This window comes from Acromyrmex echinatior, chromosome 9 (assembly GCF_024713525.1).
Source record: "Acromyrmex echinatior isolate Ae372 chromosome 9, ASM2471352v2, whole genome shotgun sequence".
Classification (NCBI taxonomy): Eukaryota; Metazoa; Arthropoda; class Insecta; order Hymenoptera; family Formicidae; genus Acromyrmex; species Acromyrmex echinatior.
This window is the reverse complement of record NC_141860.1, coordinates 3,278,676-3,299,962: the sequence shown is the minus strand read 5'-3', so window position 1 is coordinate 3,299,962 and position 21,287 is coordinate 3,278,676. Positions and strand designations below refer to the sequence as shown.

Genomic DNA, 21,287 nt, shown 5'->3' with positions numbered 1-21,287 from the left:
TTTTATAGAACAAAGACAATATTAGTATAATTTATAAAATAAAATACATCAGACTAGAATATATCGATCAGATCATTAGTTAAAAATTATATACATTATGCAAATAGTTTATTTTGCAATAACCCAAGTAGAACAAATCACAATCAACATCAAAATGACATTAGAATTTTATTTTACTTTTATTTTTTTTAATGAATCAATAACTGATTAAAAAATAATTTTAGTAATCATTTTGGAGTCATTTTGATGTCATAATGACTACTTTTGTTCTGTTTAAGAATTAATGCGTATGAATGTCACATAAATAAAAAGAAATCTAAAAAAAACAAACAAACCTATTATATTAAATTTTTTAATTATATATCTATTTCTACAATTTTTTTTATCTCTTTTGCTTCTTTCTCTCTTTCTCTAATATAGAAAATAAAATATGAAATCAAAACCTTCTAAGTCTCCTTCCAAGAATTCCTTAATTTAAATTAAAACTCTCACTTTTGTTTTCCATTTGATCACATGCGTAAAATAAAAGTGAGGTTATTTGCACGCATTGCACGATCATACGTGCGACATAAACATTTTGCGCAACGTATCGTTAAGGTGATCCTTCACGGTCAATATTGATCAATAATATTGAATCAGAAATATTAACAGTGCATTAATATTTTTAATATTTTTACAGCCTTACACGATCAGTATTATTGATAATATATTCTTAGTTTTATGTACATTGGCCCTGTTCTTTCTAGCTGATGAACTTCTTGCATGTTTCATCTTTCCTCTTTTCCTCTCCAACGTGGAAAGAAAAGGAAGAAAGATGAACTGTGCAAGAACTTTAGCTAAAAAGAACAGACCTATTATCTACTGCACTGTGACATATTGTGATATACATATATGAATCCTAATAAAGCGATACTGATGCTCGAGAATCAAAATCCACACCGTCAGTACGTCAATCCATCAATATTAACCATAACACGATTAGAAATATTGTTAGTATTTATTAGTATCTACTGACAGTATTGTTGACCAGTATAGGGTCACCTTTAGAAACGATAAGATGATTGAAAATGTGAGATTCATTGATATTCGGATTAGGATTTTAAGAAATTCAATTTTGAAATTTTTTTCAGTACTTATATATTCTTATTATCATATCATATGCGGGACCATGCGGGATTATGCGAAACATTTGGATACGGGATGACGTCTCAGGTCTCAGCTAGCACGTTGGAGCACGTTGGCAGCACTGTGCGCGCGCAACATTCCGGCGACACTCGGCGTCTCAGTCGGTGTCGAGCCGCCGAACTGAGCGGATCGAAGCACCGATAATATCGTGAGGGTTAGTCGCGTGTTGCGTGCGCGCGGGTCTGTCACGGGGGCGTATCTCGACGGGTCGACGGGAAGTCAAGCACAGGTACAGGGTGACGTAAGATGAGCGGATTACTGAAGCTGTCGGCGTCGTTGCTGCCGAGAAGTCTGTCCGGATCGGCGACACTGGTGAGAACCGGAGCACGCGTTCGCAATTCGAACAATAGAAGCTGTCGCGGCTTAACGTCCCCGTCTCACGCTTCACGTGGATTCTCAATTTCTCACCCCATGAAGGTAGAACGCGATCACGGCTGCGTTTCTCTCGCTGAGAAAATGGTAGTACAATCGTCGGCATCAAGGGTCGTTCTTTCGCGAAAAAACCGGAACTCTTACTCTCGACGGACTTAGAGGTCGATCTCGGACACACCTGGCCTAGAAAATCTCGCGTTACCAGCGACCTCGCGCCATCTTAAAGGAAGAAAAAAAATATCGAATGTCCCGTTGTCCGTTATTCGGCGGCAATCGGCGGATTACCTTTGTGGCGGCAGGTCAGGGTTTCGCGGATTCACGCCTACGTTTCGGTACATTATGTAATTTTTTATTCGCCGACGATGAGATACATCGACGCAGTGGATCAATTACGTAAGGTGCGCGCAACCGACGAATCATACGGTACGAATAAATACACGCGCCCGGAAACGCGCGTATTGCCACCCGCGTCGTCCATTCGTGGTAAACAACATCCCCTTCGGCTTCCCACCGTTCGAGGGAACATCTTCCCAATTCTTTTCTCGCTCGTTCCCTGAGAAATCCCGCCACAAGATAGAACACATTCGTTCTATTTCCATATGTTTGGCCGCGTCGACCGACGGGGGCTGCTCGCGAGTCGCGTCTAACCGTCTAACGGTGTCTTACTCGATGGCTCGATTCCGAATCCGAATCGAGATACACTTTTGCAACATTTCGGCGTAGACGTCGATTAATTTGAACGGTGTGAACGAGGTATCGATATCCGCAAGATATTTGAAAGAACGAGGCGACGATAGATTCGCGATATTAATTGTTTTCGTTAATTCATTCAGAGAATTAGATATCTGAGAATCTTTTCACATATACAGGCGTAACGCGATACGAAAAAATCGCTAGGCAGCGAGATAAGCGTGAGACGCACACCTGTGTGAAATGTGGCGTCGCGCCTGAATTGATAATGAGCTTTATTTTACGTCTTCGTTTATCGGGTTTTCACGGTATGCTTTCGAAAACATGTGCGTGCAAAGTTTATCGTGCACGAAATATTTATGATCGTCACAAAATAGCGTCGAACTTAATTTGTATCAAGATTTTTATCCCCAGTGCGAATTATGTGGAGCGTCCAGAGCGTTTTTATTAAAAAGATAATTATTATCATCTTAAAATATTGTTACTTTTTTTAACCGACATACCTCCACGATATCTCGTAACCTTTCACGATTAATTGTATCAATGTGGATTTACTATCGAATTTTTAGATAAATATTTGAATCGCGAAGCAATCTTTTTTTTTTTTAAACTAGGAGAACGAAATTAAGATAAAATAAATTAATCTAATCTTCTTTCAACATTTCCAAAACCCTCCCCCTCTTCCCCCCCTTAACGTAGCAAAGTAATATCAAGTAGCTTATTAACTTTTCTAAAAAAATAACGAAATACCGATATTATTGTGCGATCTTAAGATAAAACAGAAATGTGTTTTTTTTTGCCTTATCTTTGTGCACATGCAATTGTAAGTTGACGATAAGCCATGGAAAATTATAATTTTCTGCAAATATCCCGAGCGATACCTAGTGTTTATCACTTTTAATTATTTTGCAACAAGATATATGGCAACGAAAAGACTGTCTCTATTTTTCTCTTAGCGGATCTAATTAACTCGCTAATTGATCTTCAGGTAGTTTAACTTCAACGCAGTTGTTCGTAGAAGCCATGCTCGTTACATCTTCATAAAGATATAAAAGATATATATGCAATTTATATGAGTTTTCCGTGAAGCGTTCTGAAGCAAGTTTTTGTATCATAAGCATTTAATTAAAACTTGTATAATATTTTTTTATACTACTTGCATCATGTTTCCATTTTCTATATCTTAAAAAACATTTGTAAATTTTAATCATAAGCATTTCATTATTCTCGTAACATTTGCTCGTGAACATGTAAAATTTTATTTGTAAATAACATAAAATTATTTAACTGTACATTATATTCTGTATAATATAATTGTTTATATTCATATTTTATATGGTTATATTTTTAATTATGTGCAATAATATAAAAACAATTATAATATGGGGATATGTACGCTTTACTTACAACAATGCCGTGTGATCTCCTAAATAGAGCATAAGTAAATACATATGTGTATGATACACGCGTATGTACGTACATACGTATACGTAATCGCATATTCGTGACTCATTATAAATAACAATTTACGTGATGTCTTACCTAACAATAACTCTTGAATCCGAAAGGAAGTAATTGAAGCTTCCTCTTTGTTAAGAGCTTATAAAGGGAGTTATAAACTAGATATTTGCGCATTATTTTTTTGACATGTCGCCTGATTTCGAATATATTTTTTATCATATATATCCTTGAATTTTATATAAAAAATTTACGAGATATGGAAATTATATAACCAAACAGTTACGTCAATTAAACACTTATATGATGAGTGAATCAATTATTATAATAAACGTAAACTCTTAATCATAGAATGTTGCGTTGCAATTTTCTTGCTCTTGGTATCTCTACTTCGTTTCCATTTCACAGAATAAGCTGGGACTGCCGCTTCTCGGCAACCGTAGGCTTCATCACACGCCGGACCGAACGGCCAAGATTTCCAACGAAATCTCCAAGCAGTACCCGTTGGTGAATCACACGTATGACGCGGTGGTGGTGGGAGCCGGCGGTGCTGGTCTACGCGCGGCTTACGGCCTCGTCGCCGAGGGATTCAAAACTGCAGTGGTCACTAAGCTATTCCCGACGAGATCGCACACAGTCGCCGCCCAGGGCGGCATCAATGCCGCCCTGGGCAACATGGAGGACGATAACTGGCAGTGGCATATGTACGACACCGTCAAGGGCTCGGACTGGCTAGGCGATCAGGATGCTATTCACTACATGACTCGTGAAGCACCGAAGGCCGTCATCGAGCTGGAGAATTGTGGCATGCCCTTCAGTCGCACTACCGACGGTGAATGAGAATCTCTTTCTCTCTCTCTCTCTCTCTTTATCTTTTTTCATCATCAAATAGGCCCAGTGAGCTCTACAGTATACTCGCGTAGACACAGTAGACACGCGTTCCCTGTATTAAACTGTAGAAAATTATGGCCCGTAACGGAGAAAAGGAAGGCAAACAAATATTTGTCTTTCTGACTCTTTCCTATTTGTAGTAATAAAACAACATTAGCCAATCAGTGAATTCCTAACAAAGAAAACAGTACAATCTTTACATCAGAGTGTCATTGTCTAGAAATTGGGACATCCCCACTCTGTGGCTCATGTATATTATAAAACTCACTGAATAGATCAGTTATTTTATATTATATATATTGTGTATATATATATATATATATATATATATATAAAATATATTATTTATATATACATTTTATAATATTATATAATATATATATTATATCTACGTCAAACAGAGAAAAAAAAATTTTAAAAACTTACAATATAAAACCATGACAGAATCTACAATATAGAAGCTCGATTAAAATCCGAGTTTAAAGATCACAAATAAATGAATTAAAAAGTAGAGGAACTTCCAAGAAAGTATAGAAAGAAGGAACTCTATAAAGGAATAAACGTGAAAATAAAATGTTTTTTATAAGGTCTTGAACTTTATTCAAATTTATAACGATACGACCAAGGATTAATATTGAGACACATAATAGAAATAAAATGTTTCATACACATATTTTTTTTTAACATTTTTGATATCAATTAATAAATTGACATTTAAGAACTCAGATCGGAAACGTCCTCACTCGTCATACTCGCGCCTGTTCCTGACGTTGCAGAATCTGATTCTACTTCGGAGTCGTCTCTCTTGCTTCTACGTCTGCTTTCTTTTCTTCCCTGAAACATAAATATCTACATGTTATCTAAGACTTACAGATTGTAAAAAGTTATAAAAGTAGTAAAACTACTATGCTTTAATTTTGCATTTTTTAAATAACATAAACATTAAATGTATGTATTGAACTTTTTATGAATTAATGATTAACTGAATATATAATAATTTAATGACAAAATTTAAGAAAATACAAAAATTATATAGCACTTTAATTTTGCTAAAAATATAAGAAGTCAGTGGAAGCTTATTTAACAAACCTTTCGTTCAATCTTTTTCTGGTCTCTTTGATTTTCAGGTTTCTTTGTAGAATCACTACTAATAAGCTTATTTTTCTGTGTACTCTTAGCGTTTTGTTGCGATTGTTGCTGCGCCAACTTGGCCGCTTCTACGTAGGGCATCTTCTCCGTGGGCGACATTTGCCGCCATGTTTGTCCCCCAAGGCGAAACAGATCTCTACTCTTCATCTTATTATAATTCTGTAATTTGATTGTTATGCTTACATAACGTTTGCATTATCCTCGTCATTTTTGCATTTCGTTACCTGCCTAAAGTCTTGCATAAAATTTAAAAAGGCATTCGCGCTTCTCCATTGCCTTCTTTGCAGAGGCTTATTTGATCTTGATCTTGATCTCGTACGGGATGCCTTTCTGTCATGTTGATTGGAATCTGTTCTGTCCAAATGTATATTTCATACAATTATTAAAAATGGGAAATAATGATAAGAGAAAACGATAAATATTTTCAAAAGTTTGATCGAACTTGATGTTTTTTATAATATACACTGTATTGAAACAGGAGCATTAATTATGACGTATTCATAGTCATGATTCAACTTGAGATCCGATTTGAGCTAAGTTTGAATCAGTCTCTCACTTGAAAAATGCTTCTCAAATCGCGATTTAATAAATCTGATTGATTCAAACTTTGGTTCAAACCTAGCTCGTCTGAAATGAAGATCAATCGTGGATTGATCTATGACTATCTATGAATACGGGCCTAAGGATTATATTTGTAGTCGTGATTCAACTTGAGATCCGATTTGAGCTAGATTGAGATAGATTTGAATTAGCCTTTCATTTGAAAAATGCTTCTCAAACTACGATTTAATCTTAATTTTTAATAAATCTGATTGATTCAATTTTTAGTTCAAATCTAGTTTGCCTAAAATAAGGATCAATCATGGATGGATCATCGACTATGAATACGGATAGATCTAGTAGTAAAATAATCAGACAGATACTAATATATATGTAAAGTAGCAATCTGAACTCTGAAGTTATTCTGTTTCATATAGCTGTCTTATTACATCTTAATTACGGATTAGTTATGTTTACATAACTCACTCGTCTCGTATGCGTTTGCGACTGGAGGAGGGTCTTGATAGCTGTTGGTACTGATTATCAGAACCTCTTTCTTGTTGCAATGCAGTTCCATCCTCTTCCATGCCTCCCGTTACTTCCTTAATTTCTTCTCTTCTATTGTCGTCTTCCATGATTTAATAATCCCAAAAAGATATATTTGTTTTATTAATATTTACGCACCATTCTTATTTATCGAAAAAGTAATTCAAAAGCAAAAATTTGTCCCTGCAATCGAGAAAATAAAACGCGAATTTTTTCACCGTGAAAATAACAAATGTCATTGCTAGGAATGCTAGGTTGCTATGCAGTTGAAATTGCCGTTTATCGTCAGACTAGATTTTTAAATGTTGCAATTATCTTTTTTTATATAAATTTTCAAACTCTGTTTTACCTTGATAATCTTCGATACTTTAAACCTGAAATAATTTAATTATATCTTCGATAATTTAAACATGAAATAGAGTTATGAATTATAATAAATATCTAGAATATCTTTAAAATTCTATTTATCATATATGTATATTAACATTTAATTTATAAAACAAGTCTAATCTTGAAGTCATCTTTATCTATTATTTATTTCATCATATCATTTACGACATTTATTTAATATAAACTTCATATTTTTAAATCTCTAAGGATTTAAGTTTTGAAAAACCTACAGTGTCATTACAATATTAATAAAAATTAATAAATAATGTATTATAATAATATTTATAAAAATTAATTGAAAAACCTTTATCTTTTCTATCAGGCAAGATCTATCAACGCGCTTTTGGTGGTCAATCCCTTAAGTTCGGCAAGGGTGGTCAGGCTCATAGATGCTGTTGTGTAGCTGACAGAACCGGCCATTCATTGCTACACACACTTTATGGACAGTCGCTAAGCTACGATTGTAATTACTTCGTCGAGTATTTTGCCCTCGATTTACTGATGGAAGACGGCGAATGTCGCGGTGTGATCGCGCTCTGCTTGGAAGACGGGACGTTGCATCGTTTCCACGCCAAGAATACGGTGCTCGCTACCGGTGGCTACGGGCGCGCCTACTTTTCCTGCACATCTGCACATACCTGCACTGGAGATGGTACCGCTATGGTCTCCAGGGCTAATCTACCCAATCAGGACCTAGAATTTGTGCAATTTCATCCTACAGGTACATATCTTAATATATACAATTATTCGTATTATTACTCAATTATTCGTACGGATATTTTATACTTCACTGCAATTTTAAAAGCCAAGTAAGTATCTCTCTCTCCCTTTCTCTTTCCCCTCTTCCTCTCCCTTTCTCTCTCTCTCTCTCTCTCTCTCTCTCTCTCTCATACTGTTGATAATACAAATAATTTTTTTAGAATTATCTATTAATAATAATAATGGAACACTTATTTAGTTTTTAAAATCAAAGTAAAATATGTATAAAATAGCTGTCCGAATAATTATGGTAGTGTACATTTAATACACAGAATAATTATTGCTTCAACATATAAGTACAAAAAAATTTTTGGTATATATTCAAGTATATATAATTATTTTTTAACATTTTATGTATGATAAGAAGAATTAATTACGTAGTTCTTTAATTTATATTAACCAAAACACGTCGCACTCATTTCAGGTATCTATGGCGCCGGATGTTTGATTACAGAAGGAAGTCGTGGCGAAGGCGGTTATTTGATAAATAGTGAGGGCGAGAGGTTCATGGAGCGTTATGCACCGGTAGCGAAGGATCTGGCTTCGCGAGACGTGGTGTCTAGATCTATGACAATGGAGATTAGAGAAGGCAGGTAAGTCACTGGCCAACAAAGATGCGTTTTTTGTTGTATCTTTGGATATTCGTGGTAAATATAGTTCTTTATCTCTGCTTAGAGGCGTCGGACCAGAGAAGGATCACATTTACTTACAGCTACACCATCTGCCACCTGAACAACTGGCCGCACGGCTACCAGGTATTTCGGAGACGGCAATGATATTCGCTGGCGTCGATGTAACTCGGGAACCCATCCCCGTCATCCCCACCGTCCATTACAATATGGGTATGAATATAAATAATTGAAGTATTGAGACTGTTAATACTTAAGATGCAACCTTCAGAACAAAGAAAATACTTAATCGTGGTTTACAATTAATACTCTGTATTAAAATATTACTGAGAAGTGAGAAATATTTGTGTGTATGCATATTACATCTGCATAACATTCATTGTATAAAAAAATTAATTTAATTTTCCCTTCGCAATGAAACTTCATTAAAAGAGCTATTGTTATGCAACGAGTTTTTCCGTAATTAAAATTATGTACGATGATTTTAATTGAAAGTCCTCACATTCTTCACATGATGATTGGAGTTGTCACAATTAAGTTTCTTTTTAGCAAGAAAATATTTTGATAAAATAGTTTATCAAATGCGACAAAGAGTATTTCTTTAATGAGATTCAATTATTCATTATGTACAAACTATTTTGTTTTACTTGCAATAATTTTTCTGTGGAAAAGATTGGTCTAGTAAATTATATTGATAATTGCAGGAGGAGTGCCGACAAATTACAAAGGTCAAGTATTGATCAGAGAGAACAATCAAGACAAAATAGTACCTGGCTTATATGCATGTGGCGAAGCAGCTTGCGCGTCCGTTCACGGTGCTAATCGACTGGGTGCTAATTCTCTATTGGATTTAGTTGTATTTGGACGTGCTTGTGCTAAAACTATCGCTCAAGAGAACAAGCCTGGCGAAGCGATCGGACCCCTGAGATCTGTAAGTTTTTACCACTTTAGATAAGCTCTCTATGAGCATTATATATACATATAAACTATATTTTTATTATAAGATGAATGTATTACATCTTGCTTATATGTTTTAGAACGCTGGCGAAGAGACGGTAGCTAATTTAGACTGGGTCAGAAATGCCAACGGTTCCATCTCCACCGCGGAATTAAGGCTAACCATGCAAAAGACTATGCAAACGCACGCGGCAGTTTTCAGAGACGCCGAAACTTTGCAGGAAGGTAAAAATGACTATTGATGTTTCACTCGCATACAATTGCGCGTCGAATTTACAAATATTATATAACATAGCATTTGGAATATTATTATACATTTATTTCACAGGTTGTCGGAAAATGTCCGATCTCTACAAAAAACTGAATGAGTTAAAAGTCGCGGATAAATCTTTAATATGGAATTCCGATTTAATAGAAACGCTTGAGCTGCAAAATCTCATGATCAATGCAATGCAGACTATCATTGGGGCGGACAACAGAAAGGAGAGTCGCGGTGCGCACGCTCGCGAGGATTATAAACAGAGAATCGATGAATATGATTATAGTAAACCGATCGAAAACCAACAACCAAAACCTTTCAATCAACATTGGAGGAAGCACACGCTGTCAAAGATTAATCCGAAAACTGGAGAGGTATATTTTTCATTTATTATTTATAGATAGAGATGAGATACTGTCCACAAATAATGTGTTTCTCGTTTTTAAAATTTTTAACTTTGTACCTTTTACTCAATATTTATATTAATTAATTAGATTTTTATTATCGTTCTCCATTTTAATACTTCCAATTGATAACTTCTGTTTCACAACTTCTAATCCTATTTCATTAATTTAAGGTGTCTCTCGACTATAGACCGGTGATTGATGTTACGCTCAGTCAACAGGAATGTGCGACGGTTCCGCCAGCGATTCGTTCCTACTAGGCTAATTCTACAGACAATACTAAAATCCATCGCCTTAGGACTCTCATCAATCGCCACCGAATTTCGTTCTCAGTGTAATTTTTTGTTCTCGATCATTGCCTAATATTATTTAGATTATTATTGCCTAGCATTATTTAGATCGAGCGTAAAGAAATAGTCGCAACGATGATCTTTACGCTAGAACTATTGTTGCGCAGGAAATCTATTAATTAATTTATTTCATACATACACATACGAACTTCATTATGCACCAAAGTTGATTCTTGTCACTCGCTTGTGCCGCAAGTCGCGCGAGTAGGATTAATGGTCCTCGTAGGATGCCGGTGCTGAGATTATTGTCCTCTCGTTTATATGAGGGAGTACGTACGATCTCGCTCAGCGGAATCGCTACTCAGTTCAATAAGTAATAGTCAAAACTAGAACAATTCGCGATAAAGGAAGAAGGTTCGTATATAGAACCTTTTCAGAAAATGTGCGTTTTTTTTCCTGTAATATAGTACAACGTATCTCCGGTTATGACGCGTTCTTAATGCGCTCAAGCCATAGTATAACGTATTCTCGCGTGCAGTGGTAACAAAACATCAAGGAATTTAATTGAGAGATAATGTTATTTTATTTAGATTACAAATTTATATAGAGTAAAATTTTGATGCTAACGGTATATTAAGTATGATAAATAAACTTAAACATTCATATAAAGTTTTTAATAAAGGCTTATTAAGAATTCCGTTGGCAGGAATAAATCTTAATAAATTTCTTAATTAAATATTTCAAAAAAACTTAGAATAATTAATTGTTAATTAATTATCACCATCTATGCACTTTGTAAGTGATTTGTAGAAAATCATATAGTTAAATCTTTATAATTTTTATCTCTAAATGAAACATTAACATCTCAAGTTATTGCTACACGCGATGGTACTTTAAATACAGCACCGTTAAACTTCGATTGTTTTTCTCGATTGATTTGATGTTTATTACAGCTATTTATACAAATATTTTTGCGATTTTAGATATATACAAGAATTATTTCAAATATTTATTTTTAAATCTTTTTTTTTCGATTCATTTATAATATATGCTCTTGCAGAAAATCAATTGACAGAGAATAAAAATGAGTTAATATTTATGATACTTAATAATAGTGATAATTTATGTTATTGCTCCGTATATTTTTGCTTGAAAAGTGATCGAATAATTGGAATTGGTCTATAGGTGTCATTTGCGAGTACGATTATGAGCATATAATATTTAAAAGTATGTCTTTTCTCATATTTTTTATTGCGGCTTGTATACTTAAATATCTTACAAGACAACATAGAAGATATTAATATTATTTTTATAGAATACATACACTGCTGTCGAAAAGTTTCCAGACATATAACTTAAAATTGCATAATATTCAGGTTACCAAACTTGAAAAAAAATTACGATAATCTTATCTCTTTAAATTATTTCAAAAACAAATTTTTGTAGACAAAATAAGTTAATAAATAATATATAACAATAAATAGTTTTTATAGCTTTACAATCACAGATACACTGCCGACGAAAAATTTCCAGACATGAAACAAAATTGCATAATATTTAAACCGTAATTTGATAAAAAATCATCGCAAACAAAAAAAATAAAAAAGCATTTCAAAACTTGAAACTTATACTTTAGCATGCTTTTGATCGCTTTTTTATTTTTTGTCTGATTTTTTACCAAAGTTATGCTAATCTGAATATTATGCAATTTTAAGTTCCATGTCGGAAAACTTTTCGACGGCGATATATCTGTAGTTGTAGAGCTATAAAAACCATTTATTATATATTATTTGCTAACTTATTTTGTCAACAAAAATTTGTTTTCAAAATTGAAAGAGATAGGATTATCGTAATTTTTTTTTAAGTTTGATAACAAATATTAAATAAACATAAAAAAGGATGATAAGGAATTAGATTATGAGTTCAAAAATCATGATATTTCAATTTTATCGATTAAACTCCTATGTTGCCTTCCAACATCGTACTGATATTATGTACTTTTAATAAAATGTGAGTTGAGTACTTAAAATATTAAAACACAGCACAGAGATACAAAATACTATTATAGTCTCGATTTGTAAAAAGATCGTGTAAGCGTGTTGCCTGGCATGATGAAAATGTACATAAATCGTAAAAAAATATCAATAAAGCATTGATACACCTTTTACTCAATAAAATTAAATCATTTACTAGTCAGTAGATTATTTACTCTTCATAAATGTTAATGTAGTATCTGATGAGTAGAGATATGACGCTGGATTACAAAATAATCTCGTGAGACTGTTTTGAATTAAATAGATTAATTCTAACACGAGAGAAATCCAAGAGCAGTATTATATTTTCTCTAATGCAGAAAATCGAAATATAAAATAAAGAGAAAAGACGTCAAATATATATAAGATACATATCAATTCACATTTTCCTCTTGGAAAATGATCTTGATTCGATAGAAGTTGGAACAAGAAGGAAATAATCGTATTAACAAGTCATAGTGGATTTTTTTAAGTATTTATTAAACCCATACTTTTGCAGTATTCGCGCGTCATAAATAAGAAGAGTTTGTAGATTAAATAAAAACTACCGAGGATTTTCTCTAAAGCATTAAACTAAAGCTCATCGCGAGCTAATACTCCAGACAATTTTTACACATTACAGTTTAATTTAATAAATGAGGATGTATTTTGAGATGAGCATGTATACTCGCACTCATAATATATATATATATATATATATATATATATATATATATATATATTATATATATGTAATATATATAAATCACCGAGGGAAAAGTCAGTAAATGTCCGAAAACATATTCTTTTGTTCATACATCTCGCTAAGAAAGGCTTCGGCACGCAGGATCCTTATAAAACAATAATAAAAATCCGAAAAAGTCATTGGCACGACGTAAATGCTTTCCAAATTGACTTGACACAGAAAATTCTGCAAGCCCCATAATAACAACGAATATAAAAGCATCATTTAATATATAAGTTATGAATATATTTAAATGAATCTACACTTTGCTGTTATAAGATATTTAAAGTATCGCATATGCGAATAATATTTATCCTCAATATTACATGATGAAATTGTATAAATTCGATTTTGATTCTTCGACAATAAAATCTCATTGGGCACTCGCAATTTTCTTTGTGTCGAGTATGCAATTGTTGAATCACATGAGACATTCTCATGCACTTTGATCGAGCTACTCTACCAATCACTTGGCAAAAATGCTCGGCATAGAAAGGAACGATTTAAAGCGAGCAAGATGTATCTTTGTCGAGAAACGCTATAAATACAATCAATCTTTTTAAACTTTCATAGACCCAAGGAGATTCGTATAATTTTCCTTTACAATTGTGTATTTTCGTACCTTTTTCTCCTCGCCGTACCAATTTCGACGTACAATAACGTTTTGAATGTCAAATTTTCTAATTGCTATTTGTGGAAATAATTAATTTGATAATTTTTCTCGAATTGGTAACACACCGACTGTCTATTAATCCTTAGGACTATGACAATTGAATCATGTTAACACTAAAAATCCTCGCTAAAGAGGCAAATCTTCGACTAAATTTTTATCGTATACAATCGCAAGCTCGGAATTATTTCGCCGATGATACAGCTGTGACAATTAAAAGCGAAGAATATCGAATAATTATTTACTTACAAAACATCGATACGTCGTGCTCTCGTGCGAAAATCCCGGACGGATTTCTCGCCGTCAGATCGCTCGATCGATTAATTGTTGCCTAATAATTATCCTAGGATTCGCGTAATGCAAACTCGCACTCTTTCGCGCGACAGAAAGGCCGAGATGTAACTTTCGTTACGTACAAAAGTAAAGTGAAGGTCGGGCTTCTCTCTCATTGCTATAATATAGGAACGACCGAAGATTAAGCTATCGTCATTAAAATTTGTCCGAAGTCATGATATTTTTACGTGGTGCGAGTTTCGCAATTTTAATCGATACAAAAATTTGAAAATATTTGTATTATAATAAGCAATCCGCAGTAAGAAATCGAATTTTCCAAATGAATTAATCGTTTTTTCATTGCTTTAAGTCTATAAATAAAAACTTCTTTAAAACTGAATGTGTAATTAATAATGTGATAATGTTATTACATATACAATAGAAAAATCTTTAGAATGCACACTTTCATAAAAAAAAATTCTTTTGACTTTTAATTTGGAAAATAGCTTTACGTCGTATTCTAAAGTGACTGGGTGAATAAAGTGAGATACATATGTCGTAAAATTCAAAAAAATAAAAAAATTCAATTTTGTTATAAGTGTGCGAATGACAAACAATTGTTACGATGGCCAAAACAAATATTTGTATAAAAATATTTCGGAGTTACAATCACTGCCAAAATTAATTGTCTCTAAGACATTAGTTGTTTCAAAAAATATGTGCCAATCAATTCTAAAAGCAAAGCTTCATTCGTGTTACTTTGAGATTACACTCTCTTATTTTTTTCTTCGTGTGAAATATTATATCTCCAATTTTGTACACAAACTGACAAAAGGTTTTAAAATCATTCAGAATGAATGAGAAAGAAAAATTATCAAAGTATACTTTCGATTCTATTCGTTCCTGCTTTTCTTGCATTTTTTTGATATTATACATTTCTATATTCTAAATTTAAAAAAGAATGTAAGGTTAGGTTCAAAAATATTTCAAAGAACAATCAAATCTGCTTCATGGATACCTCCTCGTATTCTTGAACAGAAAGATTTCTTTTTCACAAATTATCTATTTTTTAATTTTGCGAAAAAGCCATCTCGCAAAGAAATTATTTTCGTGTAGCGATGATATAATTCCATATCAGCGGCAAAAAATCGTTCAAAAAAAAAAAGATCAAATTCTGTTTCTTAACAGAATTTGTTAACTAATCTTAATTCTGATCTGAAATCGCTGGGGAAATAATCGAAATAAATTTTATGACACAATAAATCGACATAAAAATCTTCTGAAAATAAATTAGAATTTGTTCCCCGAAAGAGCAATGTTTTAACTAGTTCGCTGCAACATAGTTAATCGTTCAATATAACGTAGAAATTCTTTAGAATTCGGACGTCGATCGCATAGTTTTTGTACTTTCGCCTGAAAGACGATAATGACGATGATGGTGGTCCTTGATGTTAAGGGACCAGCTGGGTACGGCTTTATATTTTTGGGGAAAAAACCACAAGGCCGAAACTCTGACCCTTCTTTCCCTTATCAGCCGTCCTTCTCAGGAACATAATGCATATCATCCATGGTCCACATTCACACATTTCTCTTTCTCTCTCTTCCTCTCTTTCTTTCTTTCTTGAGTCTCGCACGCGATGGTGGTGGGTGATACTAGATGGATGGTGATGGATTTAAGTCTTGTGCATGGTTGATGGTGCTCGGGCTGACGCCGTTCACGAAGTAGCCCGCAACTTCTCCAACGCGGGCACCAGTGATTCCTCCAAGGAGGGTCCACAGCTTAGCCCGCACTCACCGATCCATCTTGCTTTACCACTCGCATGGGACTGTAAAGAGAACAAGAACCATAAGTAAAGTTGTGAATTTGCTTTTTAGTTTTTTGATCAAAATTAAGAAAATTTATTTTAATTCGTGATTTTTAAAATATATCAAAAATGAATCATTAAATCGAATTAATATTACAATATTTGGATCCTTGTCTGTCGATTACTCAACAAAAATATTCATGTCTAATGGACGACGAAAGATTAAAATGAAAATAGATAATGAAGATAAGTGACATTAATGAGAGGGAAGTTAATGTCAAGTCGGATGAATTTATCGATTCTTCTCACAGAAAGGAGGATCACAGGGCGGATATTTACCATGGTGAGGTCGCGCTTCCACGTGGTATGGCAACGACCGTCACAAAGCGGGCATGGCCGTTGCAGGGAGTAGCCACCGCACTCGCTGCAGTCTAGGGAGACGTGCTCCTCGCTCCACGACACTCCGCATCTATGTAAAAAACAAGACGACGATAATGAATCGTTTCGATACGTATACACACCCAATTATGCTAATAACGGAGGCGTATGACGTGCAATCCAACAACGCGATTCGCTTGCGAGAGAAGTCGACGATTTGCATCGCTAAACTACCGTTGAGACGGTCTTTCAAGGAAACAAGGTCATGCAGTTTAACAATTCGATCAGCATCATCCGGTTTTTTTTACGCAAGATTTGCTCATTAATAAAATGATAAAATGATAATATAAAATGATATTGATATATTGCGAAATTATACAGTTGAGATAATCAATAAATGTATCGCTCATTTGCTGGAAAGACATGATTGAAAAAATTATCATTTTTTAATTAATTACAGAAAAAGGAGATAAACGTAATGAGAAAAAGAAAGAACATACTTTTATTCTTCTACAAATTATTATATCAAAATTATGTTTTATAAGATTAATATGCCAAAATTTTAATGATTCGAAACATTTAAATAATTTTATTTCTTATTTTAATTATTTCGATATTATAGCAAACGAACGATATAGGTAAGCAGAGATCTACAATAAAAGTCATAGCAGTCTTAAGTCGTAGAAAATTAATCAATCACAGTCGAACATGAGAACAATAATCGACTATGATTAGTCAATTTTCTAAGACTTAAGACTCTACGACCGCTACGATTTCTATTGTATAACACAGAATTACGACGAAAGAGAATTGCACAACATTATAGATTAATCAATAGAGTATTAAAGATTTTATTGAACAAAGACTTCGCTGGATTCGAGGATAAGACTCTTTTCTTGGACGAACAAATATCTTTCTAAGAAGTCGAATATTTTTTGATTAATCGAATTACGGTGGGCTATGTGAATATTTCACGAAAATGCCGCACGTTGCACATTTCGTGCTGCATACGCTCAATGTAGGGCATCGATTTACCGGAATAACTGCGTCAACCGTCACCAGATAAACGTTGGGCTATACCTACTAGCCTCGTTTCTTGCATTCCGTATCGATGACTATCTCCCAATCCCAACCCTGCGCGTTCGATAATTCGTTGTATCACGTTCTTGTTCTAATGATCTGTGTTAAAATTTCAACCAAACAGCCAAAAGAAATTTCGTCTCTGGTCGACTTCTCGCGCGAGCCATACAATAATCGAGCGTAATAATCTTCATTCAGGGAGGGACATTTCTCTCCCGAATTGGTAAAGGAGAATTGGACGCCTCGCGAAATGATGAATTGAAGTCGCCCTGGCTCCGGATCGTACCGGATTCCATTGTATGAACGGCGACATATCATTCTGTAACGTTGCGTAATCCCTCGATCAACTCCCACGGTCCGCTGGATCTGCGCGGGCCGATTCGTACGATGATAAAGAGCGAGAATCAACTTACGTAAAGCAGGAGTTGAGCTGAGCACGCAGCTCCTCGATCGTGAGGATCGTGTCCTGGTACTGGGGATGCGAGCCCTGCAAACCATCGTCCACGCTCCCACACAGACTGTGACGGGATAGCGAGATGTTGCTTCTATAAACCGAAATAAGGATCCATGTAGATTAGACGATTGCCAATTTTATTAGGTCATTTTTAAAAAGTATCCGCGGTTTTTTGTTCAATTTTTGAATGAAATTTTATTTATTTTATTAATTTTATTTAATTTTATTATATTTATATTTATTAATTTTATTATATTTATTTTATTTATTATATTTTTATTTATTTTATTATATTGCCATAATTAGTAACGTTCAACTTATGTGATATTAAAAAAATTCGCGGAATCAATTTTTTTTTCAAGGGACATTTCACCCGCTATAAATTAAATGGAATAACTTTGGAAAAATGTCGAGGTAACTTTGACTCAAATAACACGTTAAGCGGCATCTACAATGAGATTTTAAAGCGTAAAAGTTAAAACTTTGAACTAAGAAATTGATCAATCATAGTCAAGTATTCTCCTCATATTCAATCGTAATTAGTTAATTTCCTATGGCTTAGAGTCTGAATTAAGTTTTACGCCTTAAAATTTCATTGTAGACACCACATTAAAGACACTTTAAGATGTCTTTTTGTTCTGATTTTTGTTTATTTTTTATAATAAAAACTTAAAACTTGGGAAGTCATTGCCATTTTTACGACACAGTTTCACGTTGTATGCTAAAAACTACCACTCTTATTTCCACGTAAATCTCTTCTAGTTTTATCTGTTATATTAGATTCATAAAATAATCTCTATTCTACTTGAATCTATAAAATAAATCTGTTAATGTTTTTCTCTTTTTTCCTTTCTAATGACTCTCTGTCGCATCGATTTCAAATGCATATCCATGCATGCAGCAACGTGAGGAAAATCAAGCCTGATGTAATTGTTTCATAATTAAGACGTTATTGTTCTACTTATGCTTTTCAGTCTCTGTTTAATTCGAAGGAAGCTTTTAATATTAATTATTCGATTTTTTATCAAGTTTTCGTTACGTAATGCCGAGTTTAATCTTTCTTGGGGACTCTGTACCATCGAAAAGAGGAACGTAAGAGAGGAAGGTAAGAGTCTGCGCAAGAGCTCCTTCCAACAAATTTAAATATCCGTGAAGACACGCTCCGTGACTCCCGGAGGTACGATTTATCGGGGCGAGGGAATCGCGAGTAAACCGCCTTGAACCTGGCGGTCGAAGAAAGAGCGCGGTACGATACACGGGCTGCGATTAACTCAAATGAACGTGCATATATGGTAATCAGGAAGGAAAAAAATCACTTCTTTCACGTGGCGGCAACGTGAACGCACGCGTAATGTAATGTATTTTGTGCGCTCGACACAGCAAACGTAGACACAGGAAGAACAAAGGCCGGGAACAGAGGTTATTTTTCTGAATGACCGTAAATCGCAAGAAAAAGATTATTGCAGGGAATCGCGAACTTCGAAGTCATTCGTCTGCCGATTATACAACTCTTTAATTAAATAGCAGAAATAAGAGATCCTTTCTCATACACGTGTAATATTTTGTTTTTTTAAATATCTTGAAACTAACGTGGTTCTAATATTAACACATATAAAAAATAAGAGCATAAAAAACCACAGCACAAGTTATAGTTTGTGATATTTAATTATTATTACATTAATTAAAACATTAAACGTTTCGGCCACAATCTGGCCATCTTCAGTAATTCAATAATATTCTTAAAACGCAGAGTTACATCTAGTTGACATTAACTTCAACAGTCGAGAGTTGTAATTAAATAAACATGTTCTTTTATATGTGAAGATGCTTCATACAGTAATGTTACACCGTCAATTGTCATATCAAGAAAAGTGTAGAACAAGAATTTCCAGATTCCAAATAAAATTGTATATATTAAAATCTTCTAGTCGGAATATAAAGAAATAGAATCATTACCTGTTTTACAGCAAAAAAACCAAACGATAAATCTCGAGTATTTCTTTTACACAGTTAGAATTTTGTCGTGACATTATGTGTTGTTATTTGTCCTATCATATATTTTACCGCTATTTATATATCTGAGTCAAAAATTTTTAGAAAGTTCTAGAATTGTTTATTAACGGAAAGAGACATCCTTCTTTAGAAGAGGAAAAAATCACAAACTATAACTTGTGCTGTGGTTTTTTATGCTCTTATTTTTTATATGTGTTATTTTTTTTTAATAAAAGTATCGTAACTGTCAGTGTGTTCTAGGACGGCGGCGAAAATTATTGAGATTTTTTTCTGCAATTTGTCCGTCGTGACGTGGCGATAATTATGGAAGACGTAGGGATAATTGTAGAATATAGTAATTATCCCCGGGGGGATTTCAATTTACGGTTAAAACGACTATGCAATTTGATTTAATTGGCCGGTAATTTGTTATGATTCTGCATGCATAAAAGTTTGAAATTTTTCGATAGAACATGAGAGATTACGAAATCATTGAATTAATGACATCGATGTTCGTTTATTTTCGTTCAATTCGATTCCAATTAATCGCAATACTTTTTCAATTCTCAACGGATGAACAACGATTTCAATTTGACGACCGTATAGCGGTGTCGAATCACCTTCAACGCCCCACGATTGACGTTTCCGGCGTTCACAACGCGTTGCGTAGGAAGTGGAGTTTATGGCGCACGTTCCAACGGAAATGGGAAACAAAATCGCCGGCTTGGTTAACGCAAACCTCAACATCCCTCTTTTCGCGCCTCACATTTAAAATTGCACCCTTCATATCTATAACGTTAATTGGTTGCGATGAAATTGATCATTATAATGATCGAAACTCTTTTAAGTTTCAATTCTGAAAACGAGATATCATTTTCCTCTTATTAAGCGACATTTTCCATGCATATTTCCATACGTGTACATGTATAACATAAATTTTACCGAATAATGAGCCCCCACTCTGACATTCTATTTAGCACGAAACGCCGCGTATGCTCCGTTTTTCTCCTCAGAAATCAAAGATCATATTTTATATTGTGAAAAAGTTAGGCGCGAAGGTCGGAATATTTCAATCAGGCGATCTGAAATTCATATTAATACCGTGATAGTTTCTCATGGAAAAATCTGCCTAATGTCGATGGATTCCGTGGCAAAAAAAATACCCGTTCGTGCGAGACACGTCGGATATTTGCAATTATAAGTCGCGGTTGTTCGCTGCGATACAATCTGATGTCCGCGAAAAAAGATTAGTTCGATGATTTTACTCACCCGTGACGGGAAAGGCTCTCAGTAGCTGATTGTACGGAAGTAACCGACATGTTATACTGGTAAGTGGATACTGAAACATGAAATGAGAAA

At 34.1% G+C, this 21,287-nt stretch overlaps 3 protein-coding genes across 3 annotated transcripts in view; 1 reads left to right on the top strand and 2 right to left on the bottom strand.

Annotated features, from left to right (window-relative positions):
- Nucleotides 1-1,212: 1,212 nt before the first annotated feature.
- On the top strand, nt 1,213-12,701 carry SdhA (succinate dehydrogenase, subunit A (flavoprotein)). The gene is made up of 9 exons (XM_011064805.2): nt 1,213-1,497; nt 4,114-4,537; nt 7,544-7,942; nt 8,405-8,573; nt 8,656-8,822; nt 9,314-9,540; nt 9,647-9,791; nt 9,895-10,199; nt 10,403-12,701. Exons 1-9 carry the CDS (start codon nt 1,432-1,434, stop codon nt 10,487-10,489), a joined length of 1,989 nt encoding a protein of 662 aa, XP_011063107.1. The 5' UTR covers nt 1,213-1,431; the 3' UTR covers nt 10,490-12,701.
- On the bottom strand, nt 5,030-6,920 carry LOC105151223 (uncharacterized). The gene is given in 4 exon segments (XM_011064804.2): nt 5,030-5,430; nt 5,686-5,940; nt 5,943-6,099; nt 6,772-6,920. Coding segments are annotated over 4 exon segments (681 nt in total). The 3' UTR covers nt 5,030-5,310.
- Nucleotides 12,702-13,011: 310 nt separating the features above from the next.
- Nucleotides 13,012-21,287, bottom strand: part of Pino (protein pinocchio) — a 54,566-nt gene continuing 46,290 nt past the window's right edge. Inside the window, exons 3-6 of the mRNA XM_011064802.2 lie at nt 21,198-21,267; nt 17,896-18,027; nt 16,364-16,493; nt 13,012-16,045 (exon numbers count right to left, since the gene is read on the bottom strand). Coding sequence (XP_011063104.1) covers nt 15,935-16,045; nt 16,364-16,493; nt 17,896-18,027; nt 21,198-21,267 — 443 coding nt within the window. The 3' untranslated portion in view covers nt 13,012-15,934. The remainder of the gene's footprint in view (nt 16,046-16,363; nt 16,494-17,895; nt 18,028-21,197; nt 21,268-21,287) is intronic.